This window comes from Geotrypetes seraphini, chromosome 1 (genome assembly GCF_902459505.1).
Source record: "Geotrypetes seraphini chromosome 1, aGeoSer1.1, whole genome shotgun sequence".
Classification (NCBI taxonomy): Eukaryota; Metazoa; Chordata; class Amphibia; order Gymnophiona; family Dermophiidae; genus Geotrypetes; species Geotrypetes seraphini.
This window is the reverse complement of record NC_047084.1, coordinates 373,571,125-373,589,574: the sequence shown is the minus strand read 5'-3', so window position 1 is coordinate 373,589,574 and position 18,450 is coordinate 373,571,125. Positions and strand designations below refer to the sequence as shown.

Genomic DNA, 18,450 nt, shown 5'->3' with positions numbered 1-18,450 from the left:
AGTCTAGCTCTGTTTTCATGTTTGTCTTTCCTGAGCAGTACTGCTTGACAATTGGTGTTAGAACTAACATACAGTGGTATACGGTAAGGAGATGTAGGGAGCATGGTTATGGTTGATTTTTATACTGAGTGGTTTAATATGCTGTTATCTCTCCAGTTCGGGATGTGTATGATTACGTTCGGGCTGTCTTGCAGCGGGATGAAAAAAGTGACAGAGCTTTTAAGTTGACAGGTGATGCCATTGAACTAAATGCAGCAAATTACACAGTTTGGTAAGTAATTGAATCCGTTAATGATGCAAACATAGCTTTGGTATTATTGATGCTGTATCGTGGTTTTATGTGCATTAGAATAGATACAAATGTTTTGTTGTAACTATATTTATGTATCTTAGCAAAGAATGGTTTGCTTTATATTTGAAGTTTATGGGTGCCAGCTGAATTATTTGCTGCTCTGTGAATGTGTTAATCATATGTTCTCTGAACTTAGGATAGTCATCAGTGATGCGGCAGAAGGCCGAACTGCAAAGCAGCCTGTTTAGAGTGCTGCGGCTGTTGACAAGAGGGGAAGAGAATTGCTGCACCCAACTGGAGGGAAAAGAAGGAATGAAAGGAGATGCCAGGGCATGGAGGGAAGGGAGGGAGGGAGGTATGCCAGGGCATGGAGGGAAGGGAGGGAGGGAGGGAGGAATGCCAGATCAAGGGAAAAGGAAGGAGGAGATGTCAGAGCATGGATGGGGAGGGAGAGATGCCAGGGAATCGGGGAATGGAAGGAGACAGATGCCAGACCGTGGGGTGGGAAGGAAAGAAGAGAGAGATGCCAGAGCTTAGGGGAGGGGGTAGTGACAGAAAAATAGAGGTGGCAGAGCTGAAATGAATCATGCACAAAGGAGAGAAGGGGCACCAAGATAGACAGTTTATGGAAGGAGTATAGAAAGAAGGAAGATGCCATATGGAACGGAGAGAGGGCAGACATGGAAGGGGCTGATGCTGCGTGGAAGACAGAGAGAGGACAGACGCTGGCTAGAAAGAAGTGAGTGAAGACAAGATGATTAAAGCAGAAACGACAGAAGGTAGAAAATTAATTTTGTCAACAAATAAAATTATTATGATATCTGGTTTTATTTAATGTTAGTAGCTAGTTTAAACTGACTCCTAAAAACATGGTTCTTGAAAAGAAATTTGGCTCTCAAAAAATCTTAATCGTTGTACTGCTGATCTTTGGCTCTTGACTAATGAGTTTGCTGTCTAGTGGACTGTATCTCCTATGCACATACTCGGGCTAGACTGATGCTGCGGGGCCATGTCACCATTCATAATGTTCAGGCTGATTTGTTTTTTTATCTTTTCCTAGCATTTTGGAGTTCCTCTTAATATTTTATGGAATTTTATTAATTAAAAAAAAAAGCACTGTACAATGAGTAGAACAAAGCAAGCAAATATAGTAATGCCCTCCCCCACAAGAATAACAGCTTCCAAATGAGGAATGTGTGGGCCAGTAATAACTTACTAGCTATTTAAAAGATAGCTTCACACCCTGGGGGTCAAAGTGGGCCAAAAGGCTTGCCAAGTGCGTTTAAATTGACGTCCCTGGGGTGAGTCCAAATCCTGAACATGTAGCCGTTCCTATCTTGAGCAACGTAAGCGTTTTGTTTTTTCTATTGAGAGAGTAAAGGGGGACTCAGAGAGCCAGTTAAGTAAGATAACTTTCTTCAACATCAAAACTGTATTTTGCAAAAAGGAACGATATCCACACGGCACAAGGTTTGGAGTGAATATAAACCAGGGCTCTCAAAGTCCCTCCTTGAGGGCCACAATCCAGTCGGGTTTTCAGGATTTCCCCAATGAATATGCGTTAAAAACAGTGTATGCACATAGATCTCATGCATATTCATTGGGGAAATCCTGAAAACCCGACTGGATTGTGGCCCTCAAGGAGGGACTTTGAGAGCCCTGATATAAACCAAACAATAGCAAAGGATCCAATTTAAGTCCAAGTTCAGGCGAAAGATACATAGGTAAGTAAACCACTCCAAAAAACCTGTATAGCGGGACAGAGCCGAAACCTGTGGCAGGCGCATGTGCACATTTAGGGCATGCTCTGAGTCGCATGTCGAGCTATGTTAATGCAAACTTGTAGTGTTCCCAACAGAGGTCTGAACGGGGATCGTGGGAATCCCCCTCTGGCCCACGGGACTCCCACGGGGATGGAAGGCTTTGGAAGCTGGGTTCATCCATATAATGGACACGTCAGCCTTAGTAAAAGAGGGGGTTTAAGTTAATTACCTGAACAGAAAACAAAAGGGTTCCACCAAAGATTCCACAAGGAAAACAGCAGCGGAAACACAAAAGAAACTGGAATTGATGATCCTGTCAGAAGTAATTGCTGCTTTTTATGGGGACGGGCGGGGATGGAGGCAATTCCTTGCGGGGACGGAGAGGATCCGGGCGGGGATGGGTGGGATTTCTGTCCCCGCGCAACTCTAGTTCCCAATGCAACACGTTATCAGAGGTGTGATTTAAAAGCAAGTACATGTTTGGGGGGTCACGTGATGCCGAGCTCTGCACAGCTCCGGGCCATGCTGCCACAAATCCTACTTTAAAGCACAAATTCGACCAAAATTTTTTACCACCTCCCCTCCACTGCCTTCTCGGAGTTCTGGGGGGCTGCCGCAGCGAAATTTGAGGAGATTCGAACAGGGAATGTCGGAGAGGGCACAGAGGGACACCCGCAGGAAGGTGAAGCCCACTGACTCTAAAATGGCGGAGAGCCATGAGGTGCCGATGTTCACAATTCAGGAGGCGGCTGTCCAGGAACTCACAAAATCTCTCACCCTCGTCATGGAAGACAAACTGGCGAAAATCCAGACGTTTATGGAGGATTTCAGGGAAACAATGGAGAATCATGCGGGTCGGTTACAACGGGTGGAGGATAGAGTGGCCCAGCAGGAGGATCGAACTGCAAGCTATGAGGAACGCTTGCGGGCCCTGGAGACGGCAAAAATTACATGCTTTGAACGCCTGGATGACCATGAAAATAGGAGCCGCCGAAATAATCTGAGATTAATCGGCCTGCCTAGCGGCATCAGGGACGTGGACCTCCGCACCAGCTTGGAAACGTGGCTCCCGACCATTATGGAGATGGACGCCACGGGGGAGAAAATACAAATCGAGCGAGCTCACCGGGTGGGGAGCCAAAGAGAAAACGACCAACGACCCCGTCCTGTTCTCGCACGCTTTCTTAACTTTGCCCAAAAAGAGCGTGTACTCGCTAGATTTCGGTGTGGAGCAGGATTTACTTTCGAGGGGCAGAAGATCCTCATCTTCCAAGACTTCTCCCCACAAGTGTCCTCTCGACGACGAGCAATGGCACCTCATTGTAACACCCTTTACCAACACAAAGGTATCCGGCCAGAGCTCGTGTCTCCTTCAATAATAAAATTCACTACTTAGACGCCGACCGAATTAGAGCGGTTTATCCAGGGCCTGCCGGCGACGCTGCGTGAGGAGCCTGGGACTGCCTGATATTACCTTGGACTACTTCAAAACTTACCTTCCCATTTCTTCGAGCGTTCTTGATTGTAATACAAGGCGCAAATGGAACTTTACCCACTGATGGTTTGCGGAGACTCTGCGAGGCTCTGGGGGGGATGAAGTTGATGTGATCTTCGGAGGCTTCCAGCGCCCTCGGGGGCGCGGATGGATCACCATGCACCAGCGGTCTTTTGAGGAGCGCCCCGGATGGGACTATCGCTGGATGCGGGGGCGTCCAGAGCCTTGAACGTTGGCTTTCCATCTAAATTTTTCCCCCTTGCTGACAAGCTGTGGCCGTCCGGGAGCGCATCGCCGTCCCGCGGAGGACCGCTGGCCTCGGGGGATCTCTGCCGGTTCCTAGTGGGCGGACGAGTCTGCTGAGTTGCAGTGATACACATGGCCATGGCTGTTAAAATGTTGGCGCCCCGTCGCTACCATTTCGATGAGCGGGTGCCCTAATGTTGCACCATACCCTTTGGTTTCTGCACGCCCCAGCGTGCCATTTTCCGGAGCTGAACAGCTGCGGGGTGCACGAGGACTGCTCGAGTTAAAGGGGCATTCACCGGACGATCTTATTGTTCTATGCCTCTGTGTGATCCCCTGAAGACCGGACATGATAATCAGGTTAACTGTACTTTTTGTTGTGCAACTGTTGCTTTGCTGTTACTATTAACTAGGGGCATGGCCCGGAGTTGTTTTCTGTTCTCTATTTTTCTGTACCTTAGGGTTAGCATGGAATTCCATGCTGGGGCTAGGGGGAGAGGAGGGCTAAGGAGGGGGGACTGGGTGAGATTGTCTGGGGGACTGCTTGTGTGTGTGGTTCGGGTTTGTATGAATGTATTGCTTGTGGTTTGTCTGATCATTTGCATGGGTTTCCCACTGTTGAGTCAAGGTTCATATGTGAGTAACAGGCCTCAGCATGTTATGAGTGGGTGGGGGCATGGGCTGGGACGGCCTCTACCGCTCATTTTCTGGTCATTTCCAGCATCTTCTATGTATTTCTGTCAGTTACATGGTACAACTGCATGTTAAATCATTAAACATAGATGGGATCCACTCACCCATTAAGCGTACAAAAATCTTAGCATATCTTAAGCGCGAACGCACGGACATAGCATTCCTACAGGAGACCCATCTGAGCTCAGGAGAGCATGGGAAGCTGCGTAGGGGTTGGGTGGGCCAAGTGCACTCTGCATCATTTACAACCCGGAAATGCGGGGTGGCTATACTCATCCATAAGAACATACCCTTCCACTTGCACAGCCAAATTGATGACCCCAAAGGGAGGTTTATTATTTTAGTTGGTGAACTATGGGGCAAACCTCTAATTTTATGCAATATTTACGCCCCCAACACTTACTCTCATGCCTTTTTCACCTCAGTGGTGGGTCATTTGGCACCCCTTCTGCCTCAACCGGTCATACTGGGTGGTGACTTTAACTTTGTTGCCCACCCCCAGTGGGATCGTAGACCGGCTAAGCCAGTGACAAAGGGCCATTTCAATAGAGGGGTACATTTCCTTGTTAAGGAATTGGGACTGCTGGACTCGTGGCGCACACTGCACCCCACCGAACTTGACTTCTCTTTTTACTCTCACCTCCATTCCTCCCACTCTCGCATTGATTACTTCCTTATCTCTACTTCACTGTTTCCGAACCTTTCGGCGGCAGACCTTTCACCTCCACTAGTTTCTGACCATGCCCTTTTAGGCCTTGACTTACACTTTGGGTCCACGATCGCGAGCCGCATCTGGCGGATGTCCCCATTCCTTTACAAGGATGCAGAGTTTCGGGACTTTTTTCAAAAACGTTGGGCAGAATTCCATGACACTAACTCAGTTACAGATGTGGATTCTGTTGTCTACTGGGAGGCGGCCAAAGCGGTTATGCGAGGCCACGTACTGGCTTACACGGCATCCCTGAATAAGAAGCGGGACGGGGAACTCTTGGCACTGTCACGGGACCTTGCCAGTTTTCGCTCTCTTCATATCTCCCGTCTCGACGACGCCTCCAAGCATGCCATGCACACCGTCAAGGAAAAACTTAATATTCTATTGGAACAAAGGGCAAGACGTAACATATACTGCTACAAATACAAACTCTATCGATGGGGGGATAAAACGGGGAGATTGCTAGCCAATCTGGTACGTCCGCACAGATCCCGTCACACTTACTTCCATCAAAGACAACAGAGGCATCATGCATGTCACTCACTCAGCCGTCATGGAGCAGTTTGAACTTTTACACCGACCTATACGCCGAGCAACCCTACGACGCGGCCGCCAGTGATCGGTTTTTTCGGGGACTCCATCTTCCCACCCTGACGGAAAACCAATGCCTTGCTCTCAATGGTCCTATCCAGGGAGAGGAAATGCAGGTTGCTATCAAGAAGCTTAAGCTGGCCAAGGCACCGGGCCCCGACGACTTTGGCCCTGAATTCTATAAATTACTGGACCCCCCCGGCCCTAGCATCTCTACAACAATACTTTATGGGACTACGCACCATCACTCCCCCTGGGGATACACACAATAGGGCGCATGTTATTATTCTCCCAAAGCCTGGGCGGCCACTTGACGCCGTGGGTTTTTACCGCCCCATCTCTCTTCTTAACCAGGATGTAAAAATTTTGGCTAGTATATTGGCGGTGCGCCTCAATAAATTCTTACCTACACTTATCCATGAGGACCAAGTCGGCTTCGTTCCTGGTAGGCACGCGTCCATGAATCTATTAAGGGTCCTGGCGGTGTTACAACACCCCCGAGCCGCTTCCGACAGAGCGCTCATCACTAGCCTCGATGTAGAAAAAGCGTTCGATATGGTCTCGTGGCCCCACTTATTCCGGACGCTTGCCCGATTTGGAATTCAGGGGGACTTTCTCGAATGGTTGAAGGCTTTATATCATCGCCCCACGTCCCAACTCTTGGTGAACAGGGGGATCTCTAACCCCTTCCCTTTGGGAAGAGGCACACGCCAGGGCTGTCCACTCTCGCCCCTCCTCTTTCTACTCTCGCTTGAGCCTTTGTCAGCTCGAATTCGTGGGGATGAGGGGCTGGAGGGACTTAGGGTGGGCTCCAGCGAATTTCGTATTAGCATGTTCGCTGATGACATGCTCCTATATGTTAACAAAGCAGATAGGATAATGCCTGCCCTGATGTACCTCATTCGAACGTACGGTATTTTTTCTGGATTGAAAATAAACTTCGATAAAACGGAGGCTCTCTTATTGGGGGGTTCGCCATCAGAGCTCTGGTGTAGAGACCTCGGTGTGGATATTGCCTCGGGAAAGTTGAAGTATCTAGGTATTATGCTTTATAGAGACCCGCACAAGTTATACGAGGCAAATATCTCCGCTACCATCGGACGGATCAAATCTCTCTGTCTTAAATGGCACTCGTTGCCTCTCTCGCTCTTGGGACGCGTGGCTTTGGTGAAAATGGTGCTGTTTCCAAAATTGCTGTACCCATTACAGACTATACCTGTCTGGATTTCCCGCACGGATGAACGCAACTATCAATCCGTCATTTGCTCCTTTGTGTGGAAGGGGAGGAGGGCGCGCGTCAACTCAATCAAACTCTCTCAGAGCAGGGATCGGGGGGGCTTGGGCCTGCCCGCCCTACGTATCTATAACGTCGCTGCGCTACTCCGCTGGATTCATGAACAACTAGTCTCTTCGCGACGATATTCCCCTGAATCTTTACTTGAGGACTGCTGTCTGCCTTGGTCCTTTTCCTCCTTTCTTCATGGAGCGGGGAAGGGAGGCGCACAACATCGCCCTGCGGTTGCTCTACCTTTCCTCCTACCTTTCAGACGGGCATGGCGCTGGTGGCGATCTCTCCAGAACAGGTCGCCCACCGTATCCCCGTTTCTCTCCCTTCTTCGGAATCCTAATTTTGCTTCCGGGGTGGAGGGCCTGGCGGGTCTGAGAAATCGCACTGCACGCTCCACAACTGTGGGAGATGTTCTGGAATTGGGCGGTGGGGGATTTCCTTCCTTTGCACAAATGCGGACGACATGGCGCCTTCCTCCTGCACACATATACACTTTTTTGCAAATTCATCACTATTTCCACTCCATGGTGCGTGCATGGAGGGGACAGTTGGAGAAATGGCCCTCTGGATCTGATTTTTCTCACCACACCTACTGATTCCAACAAGATCTCCACCTGGTATAAAATGGGGAGAGACCATTTAGGGGAGGGATGCCTCAACATCCTGGGGGGTGAGTGGTCCACAGAGCTTGGCATGCAGGTTTCTACGTTAGACCTCAGGCTTCTTTTTCAGACACTTTACTTGCATGTGAAAGCCTCGGGCCTACAGGAAACACAGTATAAAATATTGCATCGGTCTTATATTACAAGAGCTAGGGGCTATCAGATGGGATTATGGCATGCAGGCACATGTTCTAAATGTAATTCCCATAGGGGTGACTATGTCCACTTCTTCTTTACTTGCTCTAAACTGCATTTCTGGACCTCAGTACAATTCCATTTAGCGAATGTCCTGCAGTGTACTGTGCCCTGGAACCCTCCCGCATTGCTATTGGGAGATGTTACTGATTTTAAACTACAAGGACTGGACTTTCCTGCTCATAAGTATCTCCTCCATGCGCTCCTTGTGGGCAAACAACTTGTCCTGAAACACTGGGCCACAGAGGAGGTGCCTACCTATGGTATGTGGACAGCACGGATGCAACTACAGGCCCGATTTGAACTGGACATCTATGCGTCCCGTCCACAATCACACTGGAAACTCTACTGCTCCCTATGGAGGAAATCCTTAGATCCAACTGACTTTAATCAGCCTGTAGGGGCAGTTCCTGGGATGCAGGAGTCTGTATAAGCTTACTCTGTTTGTATGTCAAAATATGAATCATGTACCCCTCTCTCCGTTTTACTGCCTTGGGTCCCATGCCAGAGTGTTTGCATAATTTAGTTATGCTTCTTTGAGTACCATTTGGTTTTTGCATATGTGCTTCTTGACTCCGAACCCTCAACAGTGTGAGTATGAGTCTGATGGGATGATTGAGGTGTGATTGTAGGATTGTTTGAGTTGGATGGGGTGTGAAAGATGTGTGGCAGTGACGGATCGTTTGGGGATCCTCGATGTCACAGTTCTCGTTATTCAGAAAATGTAGGCGAGGAGCACTGGACGGCATGTTTTTCTTTCCTTGTTAGCATCCTGTCCTGTACAGGGGTGTTGTGCCTCCCTCCGCTGCACAATCATTTGTTTCAGACTGGTTGTGACTTTGTTTATTGATCTGCTGTTGAAATCTCCTTGCACAGCTTTCCTGTACACCTGTACTGCTTCTGTTGCGTGCTGTGGAGGGTGGGGGCTGCCCATGTGTTTCTTGTCTCAATAAACATGATTATTTAAAAAAAAAAAAAAAAAATGTTTTTGTTTTGTGTTTGTTTTTTTTGTAATCCACAAGAGACAATTGTGTACCAAGATCCGTGTTCCAAGCCGATACATAGGTAGAATAATGAAGTTCTGTGGTGATATCTTGAAGATTTCGATGGGAGCCCAGCTTTCGGTTCCTTTGCGGTTATACTTTGGTGGAACAAGTATCCAGTTCATCTTGTACATCCTCAGTTAAATCCTCCCAAGGAAGGCTCTGTTTATTATGTTTAAGTTGTAAATAGGAAAATATATCTCCAGGCGTTGAGGAATGATCTTTCTGAAGAATGGTGAAAGGTTTCAGATGACCTTCCTCGGTAAGGACGTGTACCAAATAATGTATGCCCTTTTCTTTCCAACGATGAAACGTGGAACCAGACTGTCCCGGAGGAAACGCTGGGTTCCCACAAATGGAAAGATAAGTAGCAAACTTGTGCCTCTTACGACCACCACCAGGAAGCAATAGCAGCAGGGAGGATGCACGATCTCTGAAGAATAACGGGCAAACGAAGAGCCATATTATGTAAGTAGCAGCTGAAGTGCCAGGTGCCCATCAAGGGTAATTCCACTGTAGTTGCCGAAAGATCCTGAGAAGATCTGTACTGGTCATCAATATGTCTCGTAGCACAGGCAATGGTGAGGTACCAGACATTCAACATGCCCAGGCCCCCAAATCACCGGTGTGTCTAACTTGAATGGGAAGACGTGCCTGCTTACCTTGCCACAGGTAAGATTGCAGGAGTGAATATAATTTCTTATCTTTCACTTTCAAAAATAAGGGAAGCATTTGAAATTGATAGTCATTTTGGTGCCAAAATCATGTTAAATAAATGAACTCTGCCCAAACAGTGGATAAGCTCTTCAGAGCTGCAATTTAACAGTGGTCTCTAACAGTAAATTAGACACATTGATATAATACAATGAAGCTAAGGTAACAGGAATCTTAACACCTAAATATTTCAATGCCACAGTCTCCCACTGTAACACAAATTATCCCACTCAGCAATTTTTAACTTCCAGCAACAAGGGCAGAGCCTTAGATTTAGAAAGATTTAGTGAGAAACCAAACAAAAGAGCACCATAACGCGAAATGACATCCAACAACACAGGCAAAGAAGAAGCAGGTTGAGTTAAAAGAATCATGAGGTCATCTGCATAAGCCATGACCTTAATCCGAAGTGGAGGATTGTCCACCCCAATAATGTGAGGGTCCGCTAACAGGATATACAACGGGGACTCCAAAGATATGACAAACAACAAAGGAGATAATGGACACCCCTGCTGCATACCTCGGGTGATTGTAAAAGGGGCCGTGCGCATGCCATTCAACATTATAAATGCCAGTGGCGCAGAATACAGCGCCCGTACAATTGTCAGGAATGGATCCCCAAAACCCATATACTCAAGTGTGGTAAACAAAACAACCCAGTCCACCCTGTCAAAGGCTTTCTCAGTGTCCAGACTGACGGCCATGGAAGGGACTTGATAATGTTGGCAATACGCCATAGATTATATTAGTTTGTGAATATGAACTACCAACTGACTACCACGTATGAATCTACTCTGTTTGGAAACCAATGAACCTAGGCAACACAGCCACCAGCCTGGATGCCAAGATGCCTGACAATAACTTAAGATCTACATCGGGCGGTTGGAGGTAACCAGTTCAGGGGCCAAGCCAGGTTTAGGGATTAAACTAATCTGTGCTATATTCTCATTTGGTGGTAATAAATCACCCTCCAAGATGTCTTGGAAATAAGTAGCCAAAGAGCGAACCACCCCTAGCTGCAAGAGCTTCTAAAACTCGGCCAGAAAACCCATCAGGCCCGGGAGCCGAACAAAATTTAAAGCTTTTTTGGCAACCCCTAGCTGCTTTTTCAGATTTAAAAATACCCACAGCTAACTGTTTCTTCCTAGCACAAACATAGGCAATCGCCTCTCCCTGCATAACGGCCTTAGCTGTCGCTCAGTACAGTACTCCTCCAAAATTTGGGGGGGGGTTCCATTCCAGGAACCTCGCCAGTCAAAAAGCAGGAGAGGGCAGCTGGAGTGCTGGCATGCGAAGAAAATCGCTCGCGGTCTGCTTCGGCCACCTCTTCCTGTAATAAAGTAAGGCTACACCAATCGCAGTTCCTGACTGGTGTAGCCCGACTTACTACAGGAAGAGGCGGTCGTAGCAGACTGTGAATGAGTGAGTCCGAACTGTGAATTTGCGGGGAAACACTGTATAATGAAGATTGAGCAACATGTGGAGCGTTATGATAGGCATAGAAAAATGACAGCAGAAAAGGGCCTCGGCCCATCAAGTCTGCCCACTCTAATGATCCACCCCCCCAATTTCACCCCAAGAGATCCCACATGCCTTTGCGATTTTCTTATTTTAATATTTTGTTATGAGAGTTTGAAAAGTTTAGAAAATTTCCATGAGATTGCACCACAGTCTAAGTGGTAAACCAACTCCACTTCACTGGGCTAATATAAATAAAAGCTTCCTCTATATGATTTATACTTGCTATACAAAATAGAAGCTTTGCTTGAATAAATATTTATTATATCAAAACATCATTATCAACACTTCACATACAATGTAATTAAATGGAGCCACTCTACACATGTAGACAATATATGATTTATACTTGCTATACAAAATAGAAGCTTTGCTTGAATAAATATTTATTATATCAAAACATCATTATCAACACTTCACATACAATGTAATTAAATGGAGCCACTCTACACATGTAGACAATAAAACTATCACTAAAGCTTTCATAGCAGTAGAAAACCTGGAATCTTTAAAGTCCTTCTCCACAATACAGTATTTCATGATGATTTTCAGCTCTTTTTGTTACTTGTTGCACTCCTTAGATGAAAACTCATGTCTTGGATATAGCAAGACAAAGTTGGTAAAATGCCTTCTCTGTTTTTATCCAAACTGTGACCAGTCAGTCCAATGAAGTTGCACGTTTCGCTATTCAAGCGGCATCAGGAACTGTAACTGCATCAGGATTTCAAACTTCAACCAATCAAAATGGTGTTGGTTCCTTTCAAGAGGGTGCGGTGGCTTGTGAACCCGTGCTGCTATTGATATGATGACAAAGGATTTCAGATGGTTGAGGTTTGAAAACCTGATGCAGTTACAGCTCCTGATGCCGCTTGAATAGCGAAACGTGCAGCTTCATTGGGCTGACTGGTCACAGTTTGGATAAAAACAGAGAAGGCATTTTACCAACTTTGTCTTGCTATATCCAAGACATGAGTTTTCATCTAAGGAGTGCAACAAGTAACAAAAAGAGCTGAAAATCATCATGAAATACTGTATTGTGGAGAAGGACTTTAAAGATTCCAGGTTTTCTACTGCTATGAAAGCTTTAGTGATAGTTTTATTGTCTACATGTGTAGGGTGGATACATTTAATTACTTTGTATGTGAAATGTTGATAATAATGTTTTGATATATTCAGGCAAAGCTTCTATTTTTGTATAGACAGCAGTGTTCTCCCCAGAAATTTTTTCCAGCCGGGTGGCATGTAAAAGTAGCCGGGTGGGGTGGGACAGGGAAATTTGGTGGTGGGGAAAATTAAGGGCTCCTTTTACTAAGCTGCAATAGCGTTTTTAGCGCGTGCAGAATTGCCACGCTACACGGCTAGAACTAACACCAGCTCAATGTTGGCGTTAGCTCGCACAGAATTGTCGCACATGCTAGACGCTAAGTGCGTGGTAAAACCGCTATCGCAGCTTAGTAAAAGGAGCCCTAAATGTGTACTATTTGTATTAGTTAATTATTATTAGTTATTTTCCAATGCTCAATATGACTGCCTTTCTTAAGGTTTGACACTTGTTCCATAATATGTATATATTAAATTTAAGAAGTATCCAATTCTAGAAGTGAATAATTAGATAGTTGCCCTCTTTCAAATGGTATAGAGCAGCGTCTCTCAAACTTCTTAAACTCCGGCACACTAAATGCAGCAAATGTTTTTCATGGCTGGAAAAAATTTCTGGGAAGAACACTGCCGTTAGTTTTCAAGGTCCAATCATGTCAAAGAATGATGCTTATCTGGGTAGTTGTATAATAAAAAGAATGGATAAGATAACATGAGAAGTGAAATTTGTCATGAATCAGAGGAATACATACCCTGTAGGTCCTAAAAGCAGGCTTGTGGATTAGATATAAACAATGAAGGCAGTGGCATACCTAGCATATGTGACACCCAAGGCCCATCATGTTTTGATACACCCCCATCTGTATGAAAAACATGATTGTTAGTAACAATCTACACATCACACAAGAGTGTACCTAGGAAAAGGCAGCATCTTACATATTGCAGTGAGCAGTACATCAGTACACCCATTGTAAAACTAAACAAGCCAGACTAGTACAGATCAATCCTAACTGAAAACCATGTCTTCTAAAACCGAACACACCTTCGCCTAGTATGGAATATTTAATCGCAAACTAACCCCTCTCCCTTTTACAAAACTGTAATGTGGTTTTTAGCCATGGTGGTAACAGTTCAGACTCAAAGAATTCTGAGCAATTACCACCATGGCCGGTACTAAAAAAACACTCTACAGTTTTGTAAAAGGGGGGGATAAAATAGAAAAACGTAGACAAAGGTTAAATTGAACCACCAAGAAGCTGGATTCTGCATACAATGCAACACCACAGAAACAGCGATGCATTTCCCCTAAAGCAAAAAAATAAATAAATATATATTTTTTTCTACATTGTCTTCTCTGGTTTCTGCTTTCCTCATAGTCTTGACACTCTCTTCCTTTCATCCACTGTCTACCCTCTCTCTGCCCCTTCTATATGGCATCTTATCTCCTTATATTCCCCTTCCATCTCTCCCTTCACCCCTATTATTCTGTCATCCATCTTCTTCCCTTCCCTCTTTCAATGGTCTGGCATCTCTCTCCTCTTCTTCCCTTCCCTCTCCCACACCCCCATGGTCTGGCATTTCACTCTCTCTTCTCCCTTCCCCCACTTCCATCAGCATCTGCCCCATTTCTTTCCCTCCAACCCAATTCCATCCAGTATCCTTCCCCCTTATGTCTCTCTCTCCTTTCCCTGCACACCAATTCCATCAGCATCTGCCCCCTTTCTCTCCCTCTGCCACCCTTCCATACCACCCTGACCTTTTTCTCCCTCCACCACCCTTCTATTCTCCTCTCTCCCTCCAAACCAGCAAGGTCCCATGATGACTGCTTCTGTTGCCTCTGCCTCTTGAAGATGTAAATGACGTTGGAGGGGGTGGGCTGGCAGACACAGGGAGTTGCAGCAAGGTTCCACAATGACTGCAGCTGCCAGTCCTCCCCTTCCAACGTCACGTCTTCCGGAGGCAGAGGCGGCAAATGCAGTCATCGCGGGACCTTCCTGCACTTCAGTGCGGCTGCCGACTCTGCTTCAGAATAAGTACGGCAGCCGTGCTGAGGTGCAGGTGCCATTTAGAACAGCTTGGAAGGTTCAGGATCCATCCGGCTGTGTACCCCCCCCCCCCCTAGGGCTGGCACCCGGGGCAGTCTGCCACTGTATGAGGGGACAAAAAATAATAGAAAGAATGGATAACTTGACCGATTTTAGACATGTCATACAATTATAACCACAAAAATGTCATAAAATATAATTCTAAACTCAGACTCCAGACGAAAACAGACTATAGAAAGGAAACCAGAAAAGACCAAACCCATAGTACTAAGATCCAAATGCTAAAATCGGACATGTCCATTACGAAGAGACGTGTGGATCACCGCTAATTATAATGAGCGAGTCTTTAAAATATGAGATGGTAACGGATAGCCAGACCTGGTGGACGGAAGTGACAAATACTGGAGCCAAAACCAGAGCACTGTGATGCAACTTGAATATGGATACCTATTTATACTTTTGAGTAAAATTGCGATAAGAACATGTCACAGAAAAGAATAAATAATGTGTAAACTAAAAACCAAGAACAACATATTGTAACACCGAACTCAGAATTAATGAAACAACATGCTAAAAGAAGTTAACCCACCCCCCTCACTGCATCACTTGATAAAACTAAGGAGCGATGTTCTAGAGCAGGGGTGCCCACACTTTTTGGGCTTGCGAGCTACTTTTAAAATGACCAAGTCAAAATGATCTACCAACAATAAAATTTTTTAAAAAAACCCCCACAAAGCACACTGTACACAGAGAAAATGTTAATCTTTCCTAACTGGGTTTTCTTCAAAGAGGTCAAAGCAGATGACTATGCACTGTCACCTCAGTAACAACCATACAAAAATAGACAAATACTCCCCCCTCCCTTTTTATTAAACCACGATAGCAGTTTTTAACGCAGGGAGCTGCACTAAATGCCCAGCGCTGCTCTTGATGCTCAGAGGCTCCCTGCGCTAAAAAACGCTATTGCGGTTTAGTAAAAGGGGACCATAGTGTAAAATACAGACAGCAGATATAAATTCAGACACATTTTGATCAGTAAATTTAAAATAAAATCATTTTTCCTACCTTATTGTCTGGTGATTTCATGAGTCTCTGGTTGCACTTTCTTCTTCTGACTGTGCATCCAATCTTTCTTCCCTTCTTTCAGCCAGTATGCTTCCTCTCCTCCTGACCTCATCCCTCCCCCCAACTTTTTCTTCATCTCTTCCTGCCCTTTCTTTCTCCCTTTCTTTTTTTCTGTTTCTCTTCCTGCCCTCTTACTTTCTTTCTCCTTGCCCTCCCCCAAGCCACTGCCAATGTCACTGCCATCGGGAAACAGGCCCCAGAGCCGCTGGCCGCCGCCCCCCCCCCCCAAGCTCTCCCTACTTCGGGCCGACCAGCATTCCTCTCCCCGATGTCAATTCTGCCGTCTGAGAAGAAGGCTATCGGCCCAAAATCACAATCGATTGGGGGAAATGCTGCCGGGTCCTGCCTTCGCGGAAACTGAAAGTAGGCAGGACCTGGCAGCAAGAAGAGCAAATGGAAAGCTTCACTGACCTGTCTCCTGCCTTATCCCGTAGCAAACTTATGCTTCAGGGATTTAACATGTTTGTGCCGGCTTCCCTTCTCTTCCCCCCCCCCCCAAGACATAACTTCCGGTTTTGGAGGGAAGAGAAGGGAAGCCGGCACGCACATGTTAGAGCCCCGGAGCACAAGTTTGCTACGGGCTAAGGTGAAATGTTCAAGCCGTTTTTGTTTTTTGTTTTTTGTTTTAAATGTTGAGCAGCAGCAGTGGCATCTAAATTACCCGGGCGGACGGCCCGGCTGAAAGGCCCTAGGGAGAACATTGGACAGTCTAAGTGGCATAACTGTTGGTTAGTTTCATTTTTCAAACCATCTGTCACAAAGTTTCAAACAGATGCAACAACCTTTTGAATCGATCACATTTAACTTATCACAGAAATGGGGGAAAAAATGAGTTGTATGCAGTGATAAAACATTTTTTATTTGAAGAGGTGGATGGTTGTGCAGATCTAAGCAGAATTGGATGAAGTTCATGGGGTCTCTGCACCAGCATTGAAGACTTTCTAGATAAATGAATAAATTGAGTTTAACCATGATTGTACATGCACCTAAGATGAAGCATCGCCCAGTTGAGGTCACCACGAAGGATATAATTGAATAAATCCATCATCTCGTGGAAGTGCATGAGATTGCTGAGACTGTAGGCATTTCAATGAACAAGTGCCCAATATCTTCCATGAAAAATTGCACATGAAAAAGCTGTGTGCATGACTGGTGTTGTGATTGTTGACTGTTGACCAGAAATGCACATAAAGGACATTTTAATGCAATGTTAGCCATGTTTAATCACAATCCGCAGGAATTTTTGTGTTTGATTCATGACCATGGATGAAACTTGGATCCACCTCCACCCACCTGAGGTGAAGCAGCAGTGAACAATGACAGTGTGCCAAAGAAGGTGAAGACCGTTTTGTCAACTGGGAAAGTGATGACTCTTTTTATTTTTTTGAGATTCCCAAGGAATAATCCTGATCGACTTAATTGGAAAAGGGTAAAATAATAACAGGAGCCAATTATGCAGCATTGTTGGATCATTTGAAAGTTGAATTGAAGGAAAAATGGTCAAGATTAGCACACCAAAAAAGTGCTCTTTCATCAGGACAACGCACTGTCCCACACATCAAACATCGCAATGGCAAAATTACATGAATTGGGCTTCAAATCGATTCCTCATCCTCCCTATTCCTGGACTTGGCCCTGGGAGGAAATTTTTGTCAAATGAAGATGTCATCAATGCTATCTAGTATTTTGCAGTTTGACACAACCTGTTTTTCCAATGGGATGAAAAGTGTATAGCCCTCACTGGAAACTACATTGAGAAAACTGATTTTTTTTTTTTTTTTTTTTTTTTCTTCTTTAAAAAAAAAAAGTTAACTTGCTTTTTTACCAAACTTTTCAAACAACCCTCAGTTTTAATTTACTTTGATTGTTAGCATCTCTTATCGTGTAAGGAAGGGTAGTATATAAAAAAAAAACAAAAAAACAAACCAACAACCCATAAACTATATAGAAAGAGTATGACGGCAGAAAAGGGCCGACGGCCCAAGTCTGCCCACTCGGATAACCCACTCCCCTAAGCACTTCCTCGAAGTGAACCCACGTGTTTATCTCATTTATTCTTAAAAGCGAGCATGTTGTTGGCCTCTAGTACCTGAAATGGAAGATCATTCCAACGATCAACCACCCTTTCGGTGAAGAAATGCTTTCTAATGTCCCCATGAAATCTCCCAACCCTGATTTTTAGCGGATGCCCTCTTGTCGCCGTAGGTCCTGTAAGGAAAAAGATGTCTTCCATCTCCATATGGCCAGTAACATATTTGAACGTCTCTATCATAGTCTCCACTATCTCTGCGTTCCTCGAGAGTATAGCTGCAACCTACCTAGACATTCTTCATATGGGAAATCCTTGAGTTTTGAGACCATCCTAGTGGCCAATCTCTGAACCGACTCTATTCTCAGCACATCCTTTTGATAATGTGGCCTCCAAAATTGAACACAGTATTCCAGATGTGGTCTTACCATGGACCTGTAAAGCGGCATTATCACTTTGGGCTTTTGGCTGACGAAGCTTCTCCGGATGCAACCCAGCATTTGTCTAGCCTTGGATGAAGCTTTCTCCACTTGATTGGCAGCCTTCATATCTTCACTAATGATTACTCCCAGGTCCGTTTTGTAACGGTTCTAGTTAAGATCTCACCGTTCAGAGTATAGGTTCTGCAAGGGTTTCCGTTATTAAGGTGCATAACTTTATACTTCTTGGCATTAAAGCTCAGCTACAAAAAAAACAAGAACCCCTATAGATAAATCAGATATAAGCAATTATGTAAAGACAATGTTAGTGTCAAAAGATAATTCAAAAAATGTATCAAATTTTATTCAAACGATAACTTAAGAGCATTTAAAAGCCATAATATATTCAAATCATAAATTGTTAGACATACTGACAACAAAGGACAAATAACAGGAGACTCAATCATGTGACGCATTACATGAAAAAGATAAGCACAATGTCTAAACAAAATAAGAACTGAA

The 18,450-nt window shown here is 45.2% G+C and overlaps 1 protein-coding gene across 1 annotated transcript in view; it reads left to right on the top strand.

Moving 5' to 3' along the window:
* FNTA (farnesyltransferase, CAAX box, alpha) overlaps positions 1 to 18,450 on the top strand; it is a 97,016-nt gene that overhangs the window by 7,884 nt on the left and 70,682 nt on the right. The window contains exon 3 of the mRNA XM_033915481.1: positions 157 to 271. Within this exon, the coding sequence (XP_033771372.1) occupies positions 157 to 271 (115 nt within the window). The remainder of the gene's footprint in view (positions 1 to 156; positions 272 to 18,450) is intronic.